The sequence below is a fragment of the Hipposideros armiger genome, unplaced genomic scaffold, assembly GCF_001890085.2.
Source record: "Hipposideros armiger isolate ML-2016 unplaced genomic scaffold, ASM189008v1 scaffold_24, whole genome shotgun sequence".
In the NCBI taxonomy this organism is placed as follows: Eukaryota; Metazoa; Chordata; class Mammalia; order Chiroptera; family Hipposideridae; genus Hipposideros; species Hipposideros armiger.
The window spans coordinates 6,050,413-6,070,938 of NW_017731374.1; the positions used below are offsets into that span (position 1 = coordinate 6,050,413).

At 44.4% G+C, this 20,526-nt stretch overlaps 1 protein-coding gene across 6 annotated transcripts; it reads right to left on the reverse strand.

Moving 5' to 3' along the window:
* Positions 1 to 1,794: 1,794 nt before the first annotated feature.
* WDR31 (WD repeat domain 31) lies at positions 1,795 to 18,292 on the reverse strand. 6 transcript variants are annotated; one of them, XM_019635868.1, is made up of 12 exons: positions 18,157 to 18,292; positions 15,104 to 15,199; positions 12,975 to 13,115; positions 12,399 to 12,531; positions 10,799 to 10,873; positions 9,656 to 9,800; positions 9,452 to 9,552; positions 8,197 to 8,264; positions 7,080 to 7,221; positions 5,487 to 5,649; positions 4,274 to 4,352; positions 3,878 to 3,962 (listed from the first exon to the last, which is right to left on the reverse strand). In XM_019635868.1, exons 3-11 carry the CDS (start codon positions 13,085 to 13,087, stop codon positions 4,276 to 4,278), a joined length of 1,017 nt encoding a protein of 338 aa, XP_019491413.1. In that variant the 5' UTR covers positions 13,088 to 13,115; positions 15,104 to 15,199; positions 18,157 to 18,292; the 3' UTR covers positions 3,878 to 3,962; positions 4,274 to 4,275. The 6 variants fall into 6 exon arrangements, with proteins under 6 accessions (XP_019491411.1, XP_019491412.1, XP_019491410.1 ...); XM_019635866.1 differs by lacking the exon at positions 4,274 to 4,352 and having other exon boundaries at positions 1,795 to 3,962; positions 18,202 to 18,292; XM_019635867.1 differs by lacking the exon at positions 4,274 to 4,352 and having other exon boundaries at positions 1,795 to 3,962; positions 12,399 to 12,528.
* Between the last annotated feature and the right edge of the window lie 2,234 nt (positions 18,293 to 20,526).

Here is a 20,526-nt window from a genome sequence, read left to right on the forward strand (position 1 = left end):
TCTCACAAACATGATGAGCAAAGGAAGCCTGGACAAGAACACATACTTGTGTCACTTAAATCTGTTGCTGCATGACAAACTACCTATGATTGTGTGCCATAGCTGCGCGGTTTCTTTTCTGATTTCATCTGTGGCGACATTCGGCTGCACATTTGGCAGAGTTGGAGGTCCAAGGTGACCTTGTTCACACATCTGGTGGTGCTCGGTTCTTCTCCATGTGGCCCAGGTCCCCTCCCTGACATGGAGATCTCAGAGCAGCATTCCAAGAGGGTAAAAGTGAAGTTGCGAAACCTCTGAAGGCCCAGCCTCACAAATTGCATAGCGTTCATTCCCCTGGATTCTATCTGTCAAACCAAGTCAAAAGGTCAGTGCAGATTCAAGGGGAGGGGAAATAGATCCTACCTATTGATTAGAAGTCACATTGCAAAGGGTCAGGTATACAGAGATGGGAGGAATTTGTTGTTATATTTTCCATCTACTACAGCACAGTTTGATTCCATTCATATAAAGTAGAACAGCAGACAAAAGCAATTTATGCTGTTACAAATTCCTTGGCAGGTAGACCTGGGAGTATGAGGGGGGCATCTGGCTTCCTGGATATATGATACTTCTTCACCTCGGAGCTGGTTACTAGAATGTGTTGTCTATGAAAATTCAGCAAGCTATAAACGTAAGATGTCTGAAACGGTTTATGACTGCATACTTGAATTAGAAGTCAAGAAAACATACAATAGATTAAAAGGAATGAAGTTCATTCCTCTTTCAGTAGCAGCGGCTATAATTATTATTATTATTTTTAGCTGAGCCATCCTGCCACCTGTTGGCAGCTCAGCAGCAGCTCAGCTCGGGCTGGGAATTGAACTGCTGTTGCTCAGAGCTCATGCTCTTGAGCAAGCTCTTAACCAACTGAGCCACTCAGCCAGCCCTTCATTGCTCTTTCAGGTCACAGTCCAGCTGGTCAGGCTGTAGGAGCAGCCCAGCTCCTTGAGGTTTTACGGGGCCCCAGGTTCCTTCTGTCTTGCTGCCTTGTTATCGTCTTCATCACACTAGTTGAAGTTGTTACTGGCAGTCTGCATTCTGACCAGTGGGAAGGGACTCAGAGGGGTAATCCTGGACAAGTAGGTTCCTTTCAAGCTAATAAGATGGAAGTTACGCACATCACTTCCCCTCACCACCCACTGACGAGAACTTACCTCATGGCCATGCTTCGCTGGCCATGTAGCCTTAGCTAGGCAGCCTGTGCCAAGGAAAAAACAAATCCCAATTTCGGGAAACAACTACCAGTCTGCTGCATTTTTTACGATGAAGCTGTCCTTTAGTAATTATATTTTCAAAGGCTATTCATTATTAGCTAAGGTCTCTTTTCTCAGTTCTAAAAGATTAAAAACACCAAGTGACCTGAGTTTTATATTTATAATTCCTGTGTCAAAATAAAGGTTAATACTCATCACTCATTTCCTTAAATAATAAATATATTTAAATTATAAATATATAAATATACAAATTTACTTAAATTTTAAACATATAATTGGCCAGGTTCCAAAGGCTTATCCACTTTCCAGAAGCAAAGTCAATTGTCTTTGGAAAATTCCTTAATATGATTTTAGAGGGGCAGCCTCTGAAATGAAGTGTTCAATGAACGAATTAGTGCATTTTAGCAGCCTGTATCTTAGGTGCTGTGAGTATCGGTTTAGGATATATAACATTTAAAAGTCCTATAAAAACACTGGCATTTATTAATCTATTTTCCACTTAAAATGCACAGATAAGGAATTTACACATCAAGCACACGTGTAGAGTTTAGGGAAACAATTTTATTGGTACTAGAACCCTGCTAATTCATCAGAGGCCTGCTATTTTCTCCCGGGTATGTTCCCTCTCACTGCAGGGTCCCCTCGCAATCCACTCCCTTGACTTTTCTGACTTACTGTCCGTCTTCCTTCTAAAAGAAAGGATCAGCTGTAGCACTACTAGCTTGGGATACTCTAGGACTTCCCCTGAGACACCTGTCTACTCCTCCTGGGTGTCCGGCCAGGAAGATCTCCTTGGAGCCAAAGAGTTAGTAGCTGGTCTAGAAAATACATAATGTCATGGTCCCTAAATTTCTAAAACGAACTTTGTGACATCATGCAAAGGCAAAGGGAAAGGGAGGCAAGTATTCTGGCTTGGAGTCAGGCAGACCCAGGTTCAGATCTCAGTTCTTTCCCTTCATACCTATGTGTGTGACCTTGGGCAAAGGACTGGATGTCCCTGGGCCTCAGCTTCCTCAGCTGTGAAATGGGAATAACAATGAGATTATAGTGAGAATACATGTATTCAGCCACCTGCAGGTGCTCAATGGAGTAGCTTCCACTCCCACTACCCCTTTGTCCTTCCAGAGTGCAAAGATCCATAACTTAAGAAATCAAAGGGAAGCTGAGCAGTGGCTAAAGGCTTAGAAAATAAGATCTAAGGAGAATGAAGACATAGTAAATGTTTCATGTGGAAAAGAGAGCACCCAGTCTGGACAGAGAGGGCAGTATGTAACAATGGCTACCATTTATAAGCTACCCTGCTATGGCATTTAATACAGTTCTGTGCAGTCTCCCAACAGCCCTGTGAGCGATGTATGATTATGAGCCCCATAGAGTAAGCAAGGAAACTGAGATTTTATAACTTGCCCAAGGTCATCCAGCTAAATGGAGACCTAGCTAGAGATTCAAACTCAGGTCTGACGCTTTGCAGTAGCTTCAGGTTCTCCTCCCCCAGTCAGTGGGAATGGCACGAGGTGGGTGGCCTAAGGAGGAGCAGGAGGGGGACAGGAAGATGGCTGTCAGCCACTGGTACCGGACAGGCAGGGGCCAGAGGGGACAAAGGCAAAATCTCTCCTTGGCTGAGACTCATCAGAAAGGAAATCCCCCGGCCTCAGGTGCCTGATCCATGGGCTTGCTCAAGGCAGGAGGGCTCTATTTTCCCTGGAGGAAAATGGGCTTGTGAGCACCAGGTGGGGACGGATCTCCTGGGGGCCACACAGGCAGACCTGAGCGCCCTGCCCCTCCTCATTTAGGGGGGCTCAGTGACCGGCACGGTTGAGTCCGGGCTCTATATTTTTCTGTATGTTCTACTGTTACAGCCTCTTCAAGCCATCCCAGGTCCTATTTTCATGCAACCTCTGCACCGGTCTAGGAAGGTACCAAGACCTGGCAGGAATTTGCCGCCACCTCCCTCTCTGCTGCTGTTTTGAGCAGAAGCCAAGGTTTTGCTTTCTTGTCCTAACTTCCATTCTTCACATTGCTGAGGAGCAGTGATTGGCGCTTATGTCTACAATCTATTTCCTCTATGGAGCTGCACTATTCTTTCCCACCTAGATCATTTCGAGGCAACCAAAACAGACATTCTCTTCCCCTTGCATTTTTTTCTTTTGCGGAGACATCAAAAAAGTCAGTTCAATAGACTCAATCGCTGTGTTCTGACTCTTACAGACAGAGGCCTATCACCCTTATACCTATAGGTCATCATTTTGAGCCATAAATTTGTTTGTTTCTTTGAAAGAGCAGTCCCAAAAGCTCACTAAAAATTTCATTTGGATTTAACTTAAATTGAGAACCTTATGTTTAGTCCATGTTTCTAAACTCTGCACCTGATTTTGAACCACTGGACTTAAATTGATTTCTAACACTGACATAGTACTTTCTAAGTGAACCTAAGCAAGGAGCATGAGCCCCACATCGCCCTCCCCCCAAGATAATATGGAAAGCCACAAAGCCACACTGAGAAAGGAGGGGCTGTGGGACGACATTGTCCAGCAAACATCTCTTGGTCTCAGAATGCTGCCACTTCCCGCAGCTCCAGTCCTGGGCTGTGGTCCACCCTGAGTAAGTGAATTCCTCTGCGGAAACTTGCACACAATAAGGAGATGGTGTCGCCAACGGCCAGGGAATTCAAAGGTCCTGATCCATCCAGCGACAAGGTGAACAGGCAGGCTGGGGAAGCAAGGGGAAACCAGCAGCTTAGGCCAAGAGTGCAACATCATGAAACGCAATGTCCTTGTGAGCAAGCCACATATTAATAATTAAAACATGTGCTACATGCGTCTAACCCAGACGAGAGAGGCACCGCATGCTTCAGAGGAATGCACCAGCGGGGAAGTCAGAACTTGGGTCAACCCCAAGACTTCAACTATGGAGAATGGCGCGCGGACCAAGTAGGATGGACACACATCACTGGGAAGCATGTTCAGATGCCTGGGCCTCACCAGTAAGGACGTGCTAACAAGGTGCCCTCTGTTACTTGCCCTTAGAATAAAGCAGGACCAGGGCAGAGGAAAACGAAGATGCTCATCTTCAGCTGCTGGCTTCCCCTCGTCTTGCTCCCTTCAAGACAGAAGACAATGGGGACCCTAACGGGCAGTCCGGGGGCTTCCAGCTTATCCAGTCTCCCTCCATCCGCATCTCGGAGCCTTCTCAGAACGGCAGGCATACATCTGATGGGCAGGGCAGCCCTTCAGACCTTGTGTTCCCTGGCGTCGGGTTTATGATCATTGAATCTAGAAACCTTTCCCCCTCCCCCCACCTCCCACGAGTGCTATACCTGGGTGGCTGGAGAAGGCAGCTGCAGGTGAGGGTACAGCAGGGCTGTCCTTACTATGAAAGTCTGGCTTATATGCCACTTGACATGACCCCACATCTTTTCTCTGAGGGAACCACCCTAGCCTCCTCTGCTGGGAGTTGAGTTTCTGGAAGCTTACTGTAGGAGGGATTTGGTTTGAGGTTCTCTAATGCTATTCCTGTGTCTGGCAGAATCCCGTGTCCAGGACAGAATAGCATGGAGGCACTGGGGCGCTGGTAAATCAGCTTTCTGGAAGGAAAAAGCCAACAGCCTTTATTCATAGCATTTACCAGATTTTGTGGTATAAATGCTTCCACTATCATCTTATTAAATATTCCTGAATATTTCACAATCAGCCAGGAGGAGCTGGGTCCAGCACACTGCATCGAGAACTCTGGGGAGCTGTGTTCCCTAAAACATCTTTTTCTTTGACGTGTCATGACCTTACTGTGATCTCAGACCTTAGCAGCAGAGTGAACACAGGGCAGGGTCTTTCTGAAGCTATCCTTACTCTACTTCACACCACTAAGAGCCGAGGCTCTTATTTTAGTCCTTGACAAATTAATTTAAAAATGGAAATTCCTGGGGTTTTCCCCCAAACATTATGAGCATCACACATTAAAACCTGATGAGGAGCATCAGGTAGAATGAATATAAGAGCTAAATATATTTGAGCTCTCAGGAGTGGGTGTGTACAGCATGGTACCAGCAGTGACGTGGTGAGAGCTTCTAGCCAGAGGTTGAGCAGAGATTCTGGTATCTTGGTGTCATCTCTTGACCACCAGGGGACTGGACAATGGCAAGACATGGGTGGCTTTGCTGAGCAATGGAAAGAAAGTTTTAAGGAAGCCTTTAGGACTTCCTATATCTTTGAGATGTACTAACAGCAAGTTCCTTACCTCCAGTATCCTGGTTCCAAATCTTCACCTTGCAGTCATGTGATGAGGTAGCAATGACAGGCATCAAGGCCAAGGCTCTTGGTAGAAAGACACCGGATGCCACAGTCTGGAAATGCCCCTTATACTCACACATTCTGGTCCGCGTCTGCCTTAGGTCCCACAGCTGCAAAGGAATGACATAGGCTAGCTCGTACATACACATTTCTCCAGCTTCACACATACTTCATTCATTGATATCCATCTCCCCACCCTCTCGTGACCCACCTGCTCCCTCCACTTACTCATGTAGCCACCCCTTATCTTCATCCATCCCATCCACACCCCAACCACCCATCCATCCATCCATCCATCCATCCATCCATCCATCCATCCATCCAGTGATTATTTTAAGCAATAATTGTCTCAAACAACCCTGGTGAAGGTGTGTCAGAAGGGTTGCTACCTTCGTCACTACCATCATGGTTAGGGAGGTGAAGCTCCAAGTCCTGCTGCATGACGGGACAGTATGGGGTTGCCTACTTTCTGTGACAGCTCCAGAGCTGCCTTAAACCAGCCTTTTGGTATCCTGTGGAGACCCCAGAGTTAGGAGCACCTTCTCATAAGTACATATAGGCACAGACCTTCTGGTTTAATGGCTACTCACTGGCCCTTGGTACATGTGGACTAGAGTCTACAACAAGGAAGGCGCCAATCCCGCCAGTCCCACTTTTGCTGATATAGATCAGACCACACCTGGAGAGTAATGTTCAGAGAGGAGAACAAGCTGAACTGTGTCCAAAAAATAACGAAATCGGTGGGCCGTATGTCATCTAAGGAAGAGTTGTAGGAGCTGGAAACGCTCAGCTTGGAGAAGAGATGCTACATCAACAGCCTGCGATTGAACACCTTGACGTACCACCTCCGAGAGGTGTGGTCTTGTACAAGAGAGTTCAACTTGCCCTGCCTCTATCTCCTCATCTGTAAAATGGGAATTATAATGAACTTAAATCACAAGGTTGTTTTAAGGATTCAATGAGATAAATGCATGTAATGTGCTCAGCCCAGTGCCTAGCACTTAATAAATGTTTGATAAAATGGGAGCTGTAGTTCTGTTTGGAGAATAGATAACCCTTTTAACTGATATTCTACAATTAGGAATCTAAGGTACTTTGGAGGAGCCTAGGCAATCTATCCCAATGTCAACTGGAAGGAAGGGCATATGGGTAAGGGGTGGAGTGGGCCCTCAACCAACCCCGGAGCTCCAACTTCCTATAGAGCTTGAACCTCTTTACTGTGATCACATGTACAACAGGAAACACTCAGTTCTTCAAATAGTTCTTCCCCTTTCTAAGCTCTGCTGGGAGGAGGGACATGAGCAGGCTGGTTCTGTGACAGCACCTTCCTATCTAGACTTTCATCCCATTCCTCTTTCCTATGATCAAGTCAGAGAGCCCTAGGCTATTGGTTGTTTCTTGAATGAAGCATCTGGAATGCAAAGAATCACTTACAACATGCACATGGAATAGGCCTGAGCCATTAGTAGACCTGCCTGTGTAGCCCAGTACAGGCATTTGCTCATTAGCAACCAGACACTTGGACCCCACACGCTCTCACCGTGGCTTCACAGCCTTCTCCTCCAAAGCCGTTGCTGCAGGAGATACACTTGTGTCCATCCTCACTGACTTCGCAGTAGGTCTGAATGTGTTGCTTTGTGGGAAATATATGAGCCACCTGCAGCCCCCGACTATCCCATAATCTGAAAGAAATTACAGCAGGAAATGAGTTTGTCGTAAATGTGTCTGAAATACATCTATAATCGCCTGTGAACAAAAATGTCTTGGTGCTTTGTTGCTTCAGCCAGTTAGAATAGAATGTCGTGATTTACCTAAAAACAGCAGCATGAACCAGATCAATCTCAGCGACTCCAAAGCTGGCAGGAAGGAACCATATACCACCTGAGTTCTTTCTATTTTGAGATCTAGTTAATAGGAATTTAGACCAAGCATCTTAATTATACAAGTTAATTTGTTAATTTGGTCCTTTGGGATACTGCTTTCAACAGACAAGAGGTTATTTTTTTAAAAAAAAACTTTTTTTAAAGCTACTTATTATGATGCAGAGGAGCAGTCATCATTCCAGAATCAGATTCAAAAGATTTACAGGCCTTGGCCAACCTGGGCCATGGGGTCCAGTGGGGAGTGTTGTATTTTACCTCGTCTCATTCCTATCATTTTCTAGTAGAATCTCTCCTAAGATCCAAAGTTTCTAGTTGCACTTTCTAGTCTAAGAACAATTTACTTCACTTGACTTCCCTGATGGTGGTGACTCTGACCCTGCTTGCCCAGGGAAGGCTTCACCTGAGGGCTGGGGATTGAAAACATCAGGAGCCAAGCAAGGGCAGCAAGTAAAGCAAGGCAGCTTGAAGGGGTGGGACAAGCAAGTAACTAACTAATCCTGAGGTTAATCTGAACACGTTCACCCAGCAGGGGCGGGCAGAATCAGCTGCTTTGAAACCAATCAGAACAGGGCTTTTTCCTGGCCTGACTCCCTGGCATTCAGCTTCTGCCCAGATGATCCGTGGGCCAGATCAGAGAGGCCTAGCACTAGCAAGGGGCAGAAGCCTTGGGAAGGGCACAGCAATGTAGGGAAACAGAGTGGGAACGGAGCGGTGTGAGCATGGGAGCCACAAACCTTCACCAGAAACACCTTCACTGCTGCTCAGTAAGCCCACCTGATGGTTTTATCTTCAGAAGTCTGTAGTATATATGGTTCTCTGGGGACCCAGCACAGGTGAGTGACCTTGAAGAAGCAAAATTTCAAGATGTCTCCATACCAAGTCATTCCTCTGCTGGAATTCCTGTAAACTGTGCTAAATAGCATCTCTGCACCACTTCTCAAGGATGCTGAACTAGGGAATTTGACTTAGAGGGATTTTATGTTTTGCAGATACACACCAGTCATGTTCTACTTGCATCTCCTAGATTATCAGCGCCCATGGTAGTGGCTGGGCCAGTAGTCATTACCCAAGTGCATGCAGGCACTCTTAGAGTGCTTGAACCCCAAACATGCCATAGAGAACTGCTGGCTGGTGGCAGCTAAGGGGAGCAGCCCCTTCTAAAGTGGGACCGCTGAAACCCTAGTCTAAGGCAAGCAGGGTTCAGGGAGAGTTCCTTCTCTTTATCCCTGCATCCCCCTGCTGGACAGGCATGAAACGGTTTTCAAAACAACCCAAGGTAACAGGATTTTCTTTTCTTCCAGGAACGCCCACACAAATGTGGAGGGCATGGGGTAAGCACATCTTGCCATTAACAGTGGTCTTCAGAATTGGAAAAGATGACTATGACTGACATTGATGACCACTAAAGGAATATCTACCATGTCAGGTGATAGAGAGAATTCTCTCCATTTAGAAATGATGGCATTGAGACTCTAAAAACTTTCTCAGGATAACACAGCTAAAAAGTGATGGATCCATGATTTGAACCCAGGTATGACTGACCCCAAAGGCTGTGGAGTTTATATATCAGTCTGCTACCAGAAAACACTGGCTTCATAAACAGAGCAAATTATACAGAAAGCAAACAGTAATACTTATTTCTCTGCATGATGTTATACATCCAGAACACGGAGCATAGCTGTGAGTTCCAGGAGGACAGGGACCGTGTCCTTAGTCATTAACCTTGCTCCCAGCACAGTGTTTGGCCCACAGAAGAAATAGAATAACTATATTTTGAAGGACTAAATAAGGACACCATTTAAAATTCCAATATAAATTAGAATCGTTCTCTGGAGCAGAAGACCTTAAGAGATCATTTAATCTGACAACCCTGAGAGGCCCAGGTGTGACAGGGAGTTAAGGGTGAGCAGTAATGAGGACCCATGCCTCTAATGCCTGGTTGTGGGTCTCCTGATCTCTCGCCCAGGCCCCGTCCCTCACCCCATGCTCCCTTCTGCTGTCCTGCTCTGTAGCAAGTTTGAGTTCGTACCAGGTTCCTGGAGACTGAAGCTCTCTCCACACACTGTCCGGTCCCCACATCCCACAGGAGGAGGGTGTTGTCCCGAGAGCCAGTGCACAGCTGTGATGAGTCTTTGGAAACAATGGCAGGAAGATGGTCCATGAGACGGACTTAAAACAGGGCTTTTCAGAAAGTACAATGGATGGTGTTGGGAAGAGCTCTGCTGTACTTTACCTGGACTCACAGCCAGTCCAGTGACCACCATGGCATGGCCAGAGAACTGCTGCTTTGGTTGTGGGGAACCATGCAAGTCCCACATCATGACCATCCTGTCCCGAGAGGCGCTGAAGAACTGGTTTGATTTGTGAACACAGGCTATCTGCTCAAGAAACAAAAAGCTCCGGTGTGCTTGCTGGACTGGACTTTAAAATGGGAAAAAGACCTGGGGTTAAGCGTGTTAGAGCCTGATGTTCTAAGTGTGGTTCAAAGTGCACTGCATCTGGCAGGTAAATATCCCATTCTGTGCTGTGGGGTCATAACTCATGCAGAGTTGCATCATGATGGAGTTTGCAGTTAAATTTTTGGTTCATTTAGGTGGACTTCAGAGAGCAGAGGCATATAAAATAGCTTTCTCTATCATTTACTGGAAACTCACTCTACTCTGTAAAGCTATTTAACAAATTAATTTTTTTTTATTTATTATTTTTTTAAGGAGGGCGCAGCTCACAGTGGTCCATGCAGGGATTGAACTGGCAACCTTGGTGTTATTAGCACCATGCTCTAACCAACTGAGCTAACCGATCACCCCCCAAATTAACTTTTAGTTAACTATTGTTAGCTTTTAAAAAAATGTCGCCAAGCAGACTAGGAGATTCCTAAGCATAGAGATTCTAGGGCTGGCAGAGTAGCTCAGTTGGTTAAGAGCTCACTCAAGAGTGTGATCTCTGAGCAACAGCAGTTTGATTCTCAGCCCAAGCTGAGCTGCCAACAGTTGGCAGAATGGCTCAGCTAAAAAAAAAAAAAAAATTAAAGAGATTCTGTCATTTTTCTAACTATAGTAAATGCACAGTAAGCCTTCATTCAGTACATCTCCCTGATGAGTTAGGATCGGTCAGGGAGAGTTACTCTCTATAATATTTATCATCTGAGTTATTAAAGGCTTAATAACAAAGAAAAATTATGTCTAATATACCTGTACCAATGGCTAAGTGAGTGGTTCGCTCTACTCTTGCTGGAGTAGGACTTCACTGTATCAAATAAAGCCCTGGCGTATTTCCTTAAGACTGAATATTCAATCACTCTTACTGTCTGAACCTTTTAGATATTCCTTTATTCAGCTCCAAATTCCCTCCATGATAATAATCATTTGACAATTACCTTGGTGATTTCACGTTCATGTCCTCTGAACCTTTTCACCACGTTTCCAGTTTTCCAATCATAGGCCACAACTGTCTGCAGAGAGTCATTAGTATATTTTAGTTGAACTAAAATATTTTTGTATATTTTTATTTAACTAAAACAATAAACCTTTACTTCATTCTCTACCTAATTTCTCCCTCTCTGTCAAGGGACTTGCATCAAGCTCTAGGGTTCTATTGTGTCCCTTGTCATATCGTGAACTTAGAGTTTCTTTGTTTCCTCCTGATTGTTCCTCTGTCTCTCCCCAGCTCCTAGGCCACCCCTCTGAGCCTTACTGATAGGTTTTGGATAACACTCCCCAAGGGGAATTGATTCAGGTTAAGGTTCTTGTTGTAGATGCTGAAGGAGATTGCTACATGGGATTAGGTTTTCTTCCCTAACTGTAATGTACTTTTAGTTTAGTTTTTGTTTTTTTTTAAATTTACCATCTTAATCATTTTTAGGTATACAGTTCAGTAGTGTAAGGTATATTCACATTGTTATGAAACTCACTGCACTTTTTTTTTATTTCAAAAAACATCATCCATATCCCATCTGCCACAGAGAATCATTAATTTTTTTTTCCATCCTTTTTCCAGGTGTATACTTTAATATTTTGTTGTAAGCATTTCTCCCCCTAAACTGGATTTCAAAAGCATTCTCTGGCCCAGTCTCGGAGCATGTTAGCACTTGACCTAGGTAAATCCTAGTTTCTTAATCTGCAAAATGGAGACGCTAATCCCTGCCCATCTACCCCGACAGCTGAGGAGCACATAAATAATATTTCATATGTCTAAGATGATATGGATTTTAAGATAAAATACTACTAAGAAATCATGATACCATGCTTTATTATCAATTTGTAGAAGCATACTGATTTCAGGAGTGTTAAAATGGGAAGACATGTGCGTCTGAGAATCAGTGAAATACAGTGTGAAAATGGAATTTGAACGTTCTAAAAGGCTATTGAAAATGAGAGGCATTATTTACTAAAAAAAAAAAAAAATCAACATTTTTACTACCAATATCCTAGCTGTGAGGGCTATGATAGGTCCAAATATGAGGGCGAGAAAGCAACCAGATCCAAAGTGACAGTTGGAGGAAGCACAAAAACAGAGAAGAGAGGAATCACGAAGCACACCGAGGTGGGGATTTGGCAAAAGAGCAGCATAAAAGAAGAGACCAGAAGGCTCCTTTTGCTGACAATTAACTCCTGCGTCTGTGCATAGGTGTAAAAATGGATTGGCTGAAATAATAACATTTGTCATTTATAAAAAGCATGTGGGTGGCCTGGCATAATGCTAAGGATCTTACCATTTAATCCTCACAAGTGTTCTGTGAGGTTGGCATTACTATTCCCATTTAATAGATAAGAGGCGGAAGCTCAAGAAACTCAAAAGACTTGTCCAAAGTGATAGGAAGTGGCAGAGCGGGGACTTACACCCAGTCTGTCGAACTCTAAAGCCCATGTTTACTCGACTCAACACTGCCGCCAGAAATGCAAAACCAGTACTTCCTTCCCACACCTCTTCCCTTCTCTGCAATAAGTTGGTTCCCTGGGAAGCACTGCAAACCCCACCTTATCTTTTCCTCCAGAGACACAAAGGTCTGAGTTCAGAGCAGCAACAACAGAGACGGTATCCACGTGAGCTGGGGTATACTCTTGAAAAGCTTTGGTATGAATTCTGTCTTCTATAATTCCATCAGGCCTGCTAAAGAGAGGATGGAAAATGAGAGGCCCAATGGTACGGGCGTGCACAGTGGAGCAAGGGGAAGAAGGGTGGAGCGAAGGTAGCAATTCAGGCCAGGCTGAGGAGAAAGATGGACAAGGGAAAGAAGACCCACTGACATTGCCAGAAGTGCTGTTATTAACCCTGTAAATGCTCAGAATGACTGAATCTGATAAAGGGGAATCCTGAAGCCAAGAAGCCAGGAGTCTTTGCTCATTTAAAGATTATTCCAAAGATGCAGGGTGCCTCTCTGTGTGGCTGCAGACACTAGCTACTGAGTTGACTGTTTCTTATCCAGAAGAAAACAGACCAAGCTAACTGTTCAGGGAAGGTCATCAATGCTTGCTCTGAGCTTTCTCTTTGTTTAGCAGAGAATTTTAGTGGGGCATGATAACACTTGGTATCCTAAGGTAGGACTGCAGTACCTGTATTTATAAGTGCTGTGTTTCAGTTTGCTTTGCAATTTCCCCATCACGGCACAGAACCTACACAAAACCTGAGGAGGAGCTTGGTTCAGATGGCACCTGAGTGGCAGCATACTTTGTGGCCGCTGAAAGCCGTGTTCCCTGTTCAGTAAAAAGAATACAAACCGTTAATTCTGTTAGGCACAATGATGGTAGTACGGCGTGGGGATTCAGAAGGAGGCACCCCAAGATGTGCCTCAGCGGTATGCACATTACTCTGAGCTAAAGGCAACTTTAGCTGCAGGCTCAAGAGAAACTTCTGGCCCTCCCTTTAACTACCTAGAAGAACTTGAATTAGAGGCCTAGCCCAGGAGAGATTATCGGAGATAACGTCTTCTGATGTATCTACAGGGCAGGGCAAACTTCTATTTACTAAATATCTGCTTTTCTTATCATTCTGCAAGGACCCTTTGAAACCCCAGTGGCACCTTACCTCATTCCTAGCTCAGGATGTCTTATATACTCCAATCCTCCTTTCCATCTCTGAACCTCTCCTGCATGTGGGCTCTCTGACTCTCTCATGGATAAGGGGTTCCCATACATATGTATGTATTAAATTTGCTTATTTTCTCTTGCTAATCGGCCTCATGTCTATTTGATTATTAGACTAGTCGAAAGAGCCTTGAGGGTAAAGGAAAGTTTGCTCCTCCCCGACAATGGTCATGTAAAAACATATCCTTTTTTTTGAAAAAAGACTAATTGCATACATCTGCTTTTCCTCCTTTCCCTGCCTCACACTCTTATGGCCCTGGGAATACACCCTACAATAAAGCATTAGCAGATAAACAAAAACAAAACTAATACAAAAGCTCTTTGAGGTCCCAATAATTTTTAAGAGTGAAAAGGAGTCCTGAGGCAAAAAAGTTTGAGAACCACTGACCTAGAACTGAAATAATATCAATAATGCATGATATGCTATATTAAAATACGAAGAATTAAATGTTTTCCAGATTTGCTTATATTGTCCCCAGGAATTAACAAGGCTAGAACTAAAGAGAAAGACAGATGCTCATCCATACACTCATTCAGGAAACACCTAAGCACCTAATTTGTGCAGGTCCTGTACTGGTTAAACAGAGACAGAAAAAAGAGAAGCCGGAAGATGCAGCCAGTGTGGACATCTGCTGGGACTAAAGGTATGTGATTAGGGGCTAATCTCAGCTCCTCTGTGTCCTCTGTGTTCCCTGAGATGCCAGAGGGTAGAGGGAAGTAACTAGGGAGGTGGGAGTACCCTGTCCCCATCTCTTCTGGGGTTCTACTTAAACAAGTTCTAGGCGATGAGTTTCTTGTGGGTACAACCAGCCTAGTCCTAGGAAGAAGAGTCTACAGGGAGAACAGCAGCTAACACTCACCAACTATTCTCAATCATCTCATTACCATTAACAAATAGAACTTTCCAGAAGAATTCCAGCCTACATAAAGAGAAGTTGCCAGAATTGACCACCTGCCAAGAATAGGTAACCAATACAGATGCACAGTACAATGAAAAGAACACTGTGAGTGGCATTAAGATCCCTGGGGCTCTAGCCCCAGCTTTGCCTCATCTCACTATGTAACCCTGAGTTCCTCCATTCCCCACTCTGCACCTCAGCGTCCCCATTGATAAAATGTGACATCAGATTAAATGACCTTTAGTAGACTATGTTCTCCCTAAAAGGAAGGACTCTGTCATATTCATTTTTGTCCCTTAAGTGTCCCCACAGTGTGACAAAACACTTGTTGTAAAGTAGTGAATCTGAGGTCCCTTCCAGTTCAGACACTCTAGGATTCTCTATAATAAGCACCAGATGTGCAGACAGGAAAAATTCCAGGATAGTTTGCAAACAGCTTGGAATGTTGTATTGTTTGTAGACAGACAGAGGTTGTAGGGTGTCCCATCTGCCAGCTTAACCCATTTTTCAACACTGTCATCAAACTAAGGACAGATGCCATCCATAGATCTAGGTCACTGGAAACTGCAGATGCTATAAATGGATAGGCTCTGCTAAAAACTGATTAGATTCTTAGCTGGTATCTTCAGAGAGCCATGCTTCCCCCTTGAAGAGTATTCATGGGACATTCTAATGAAAAGATAACTTGGAATGACTTACCCCCAAACCAACAGGATCTTCTTGGTGAACTGCTGTATTCAATGCTTTGTAATGGTTATTCTTTGCAAAATAGTTCAGGCAGCCACTTCTTAACCTCTGTAATTAGTGAGAAGATGCTTAAGTTAATCTCTTCTCTGTCTAAGCATATGTTTGCAATGAAAGATTTACAAGCTTAAATAACAGACTATATTAATTAAAGACTTAAGTGTAGTTTTCCCTCACAAAGAAAGAGATAGCTTAGAAAATTCCCAAATTTTATAACTCGTACATTTTAATAATTAGAGAAAGTGTACCATGTTAATTATACATCTATTTTTAAATGTGCAAAAAGAATATACTTAAAAGCATCATGAAATATTTTTATTTTACTCGTACTTCTGTTCAAAAATCATCAGAGGTGACTTCTTACTTCAGAGCTTACTGTTTTTTGTGAGAAAGGCAATTTCTCCTGTTTAAAATAATACTTTAATAAGTATGAATCATAGAATTTGAGATGGAAGAGCTTTTCAAAATCACATATAAAACCTGGAGAATGAGGACAGAAACACTATGTACTCAAAATTATAATTAGGTAGACCTCTTGCCTTCTAGTCCAGAATTTCCATTATAAATATCCACAAAGAAGAAACCAGTATTATTGCATTTTAACAACTCTATTTTTTAAGAATTCAAACTATTAAGGCTAGGTCTGATTACATTGCTTTTGGGGCCTTGGGTAAGTTGTTGAACCTCTCTAAGTCTCAGTTTCCTATGTGTAAAATGGGATAATAACTCTATAATTGGGCTTCTGTGAAGATTAAAAATAGCACTTAGATGTGCCAAGGAGGGTCGGTGAGTGGCGGGTTGGTTAAGAGCTGGCTTGGGACACCAGAGGGCCCCGGTTCGAATCCCACATATGAGGGCCAGCGACACTGACCTCTACAGCTAAGATGCTGAACAACAGCTCAACCTGGAGCGGGGCTGCTGTGAGTCTATGGCAATGTCGTAGGCTGCAGCCCCTGCTGCAGTGGGTTGCCATGGGCTACCATGTGTAGCCAGCAGCCAGCGTGAGCGGCCAGCAGCCACTGTAAGCGGCCAGAAGCCTGCGACTGATCTGCCTCGCCAGGGAAGAGCGCAATGATGGTGCCAACTTGGGCCAGGGAAGCAACGTCCTCCACAACTAGACTGAAGAACAAAACGACAGCAACTTGTCTGTTCCCCTTCCCCCAATTCTCCAGCACTGTTCCCATCCCCCAATTCCCCAGTAAAAATCTTTAAAAAAAAATGTGCCAAGGACTATTTTAAGTGCTTTATGTTTATTAATTCATTTAATCTATTCCACAGCCTCTAAAACAGATAGTTACTATCTTCATTTTGCAGATGCGAAAAGTGAGGCACAGAGATGTTAAATAACTTGCCCAAGTTTACAAATTAGTTGCAAATAAAGTGGCAGGGCTGAAACTGGAACCCAGGCAGTCTGACACCAGAGGCCTTGCTCTTGACCAGCATACTATACTGCATCTCTACAAAAGGTAGTGCATACAAAGCCCTCAGTTCACCCTGGCAAACAGTTGATAGTGAATGATGGTTACTAACATAATTGCTAGATTAACAGTGATTGCAATATTGAAAGTAGCAACTTCATCCTTACTACTACTAGTCTTAACACACATATATTAAACATAAGTAACAAATATACACAGAGAACATACACAAATGGATGGATGTATATATATACATATATATATGTGTATATATATATATATATATATATATATATATATATATATATATGAGAATGGAGGATATTAAACTGAAGCCAATTTTGTCCCGACCAGAGTGATTGATTACACCACTAAGGCTAAGAATTTATTATATTGTATACAGTACGAAGGCATTTTAAAATCTCGAGAACAAAGTACATGTACTTAATGTCCATGTTGTAATTTATTATGAGTTGACTGATCTAAGAAATGAAAATATTATTCAGTTATCTTCCACTGTTTATATTGTGAACATGTAATATACTTGAGAGGAGGGAATACTGTCTTGTTCATTTTTTTATTTGTGCTTTAAGCATAGCCTTGGACAGAGAATGGATGCAAAGGAAATATCTGTTAAATGGATGAAGAAATGAATGAAAGGCATACTAAGGTGAAGAGTCTTCTTGACAAGAAGCTTTTTAAGGACCCAACAATATAAGGGTCCTTTAAAACTGCTCGACAGCAAACCTTTCCCTGCTCCATCCAATTTCAGGCCTGGAAAGGATGGAATGGAGAGAACTTGCAAAAGCCATAAACTCAATTATGGCTCTGGATGTCCTTGTCGGTTCCTAATGGAACTGGGCCTAAATCTGAATCCCAGGATGCATTTCTGCCCCAATTTGCTTTCCAAACACCTTGAGATACCCAATGGTCACCCTAAACATAACTCAGAGAATTCTCTTTTAACTTTCCAGTGTCATAGTCACTGATATATTGCAGCATATATCCAACTATTATTTTCCATGAAGAAACCGGGACTCAGAGTTGTGTCTTGCTCAAAATCACACAGAGGCAGAGCTGGGGAACCGGACCTTATTTCCCTGGACCCCTGGTCCACTGTTTATGTAAACACTGATTTCATATCGCAGTCCCTCTCCCCGTATCTTCCTCTGCACACATGTAACCCACACTCTGGGAGACCAAGGCATGTCACCAAACTCAAACACAAAATCACGGTAGAAGCACCTGGGAGATAGTCTGATTCAACCCTCTAATAGTACAGATAGGTGAAACCAAGGCCCAGAGAATAATAGGGTCTTGTCCAGAGTCACACAGGGAGTCTGCTCTAGGCCAGGATCCCAAGGTTGCCACAAGCTTTGGGGATAACCTGTATGCAGTTTTTCCTTCGTGGTTTTTTAGATCACAAATGCCCCTCGCCCTGTCCATGCGGACCGCCAAAGCTTATTTTTGATGTGTGTTGGGGGGCTAGTGGGGGGGGGAGGCGGTGGGCGACCAAGATGGGAATCTGGCGCGACTCAACCCAAGGCCAGTCTTCGGAACTTTCTCCTCGCTTCGAGCGCGAGGACTCACCTTCCCCCCGCCGGCTGAGCCCCTCCTCCCCGTCGGGATCCGTACCCATTCGCGGGCTGCACAGCCCGGAGCTGAGGCCGGTGGGTCGCGGAGCCAGAGGGCGTTCGCAGCCTCCGCGCTCCACAGCCTGCTTTGCCTCCGCCCCTAGCAACCAGGCGCGCGTCGCTAGCGTGGGAGTCTCGGCGAAAAGCCTCCGGGCGTCCCCGCCTGCTGCGGAACCGCGGTTCCGCTCTCCTGGCATCTACCAAGGGCCGAGGCGAGAGCGCCTCGCCCTGCTTCTTATTGTTAACCTTGCCTTGATGAGGTTCCAGAGAAGAGGGCAGCTGTGCCCAAGACCACGCTGCTAGAGAATCTATATAGTAAAAGGAAGTGGGTACCACCGTAATAGTCACGGAAAAAACAAATGCCACCTTTTAAATTGTTATTCGCCTAGATAAAGGTGTTGCTTTATTTCTTTGAAGTTTTCCCTGATTCCACCCAGGCAAAGTGCCCTCCTTTGGACACTTCCCCAGAGCCCCCATTCCCCTATTCCTTTCATCAAACCTTTACAGCCCACCACCATAGCAAAGAGATCCCTTAATACCTGTTTGAGATCCAATGCAAAGACAGTTCTGGAAACTAACAGCAGCTACAATAGAAAGTTTTTGCAGTTTCAGTCACATTGCTTCCAGACTAGAGTCCATTCATCTCTGTAATCCTAGTGCATAGCACAGGACTTGGTGTACAATAGGGACTTATTAAATGTTTGTTGAATGAATGAATGCATGAATGAATGAATGCAGGGATCCCAGCCAACATTTCTTTTGCACCCTAGTAGGTGACTCCTGCAGTGCTGATGATCTCCCAGGAGAACTGCCTTCTATGAAAACTTGTGAAGTTTCTGAAAGTTAGGTGCTTGTGGGAACGAGGGTAGAGGTGGTGAAGGAAATTGACCTTCACAGAATACCAAGGCTGGCGATTGGGTCTGGCTGCCAACCCAGAGAGGGAGTCTTCTTCATAGCATCCCTAGTGGGGTTTCTCTAAGTCCCTGTTGACACTCCCTTGGTGATGATGCATTCATTACTCTCTGAGTCAGTGGCTTGTTGTTAGACTTCCTCCTGTCAGGGGCTGGAATCTACCCCCATGCCACTTGCAACACCGATCTTAGTTCAGAGCTGAGGGCTCTCCCTACAAACTTAGTCCCTCTTCCCCATAACAGCCTGGCAATCTTCAACCAGGAGAGACCAATAGCTTTGCCCTGGGGCACTCGGCTAGGCTCAGGGCAGCAACCGAGTTGACTTACCAGACCCCAGCTCTCAAGATGCTTTAGCTCTCGGGATGTAGCCCAGAGACACCTGAGATTTCCAAACTTAGGTATCTTTACTCAGACTTTTCTCAGACCTGTATATCCACCTGCTTCCTGCCCATCTCCACCTGGCTGTGTAAAAACACCTCATTCTTGACATGACTCACACTGGAAACATTTTCCCCCAAAACCTGTTCTTCCTCTTTTGTTTCTGAGTTTGGGGCACTACCATTCACCAATCACCCACGCCAAGGATCTAAGAGTCATTTGTAACTTCATCGTCTCTTCCTTGTTCCACAACAATCCCCAAGACTTCTCAGCTTTGCCTGCTAAATATCCTAAAAATAATCTGTCCACTTCTCTTTACCCACCAACATCATCCTGGGGATGATAGATTAAAAATAGCCACATATTCTTTGTAGCTTCTCACATCAGGGGTGGGCTTGTAACTTGTTCTGACCAACAGAATGTGGTGGAAGTGACATTGTGCTACTTCTGAGTTTAAGACTCAAAAGGCTTTGTAGTTTTGCTCTCATTGTCTTCGACCAGTGCCACCATGGGAAGAGGCCCAGGATAGCCTGCTTAAGACATGGTCCATCCAATAGCTAGCACCATGTACCAGACATGTGAGACTATTTTAGACTGTCCAGCCCTAGTTGAGCCATGAAATGACTGCAACCACATACATAACCATCAGAAAAACAGCCCAGCTGAACCCAGCCTGATTTGCCAACCCTCAGGGTTGTGAGCAAATAAAAAGTTGTCATTTTAAGCCAATAAGCTTCAGGGTGGTTTGTTATACACAAAAGATAACTGATTTCCAAGGTGAAGTTCAGATTCCTTTGTTAGGTCTATAAGGCTGGGTATATATCTTTAGCCTCATCTTCTACCTCTGCCACACTATGTGCTTCAATGGTCGAAACTACGTACAGCTCCCTGGCTCGTTTTGCTGTCCTTTGAATCCTTGCATGTGGTGCTGTCTCTGCCCAGAACATCTCCTTACATCCCCTCACCTATCTTTGTCTGGATAACTGTTTATCCTCAACTCAGAGGCCATCTCCCTCTCTACCCTTACGTCTTCCCTA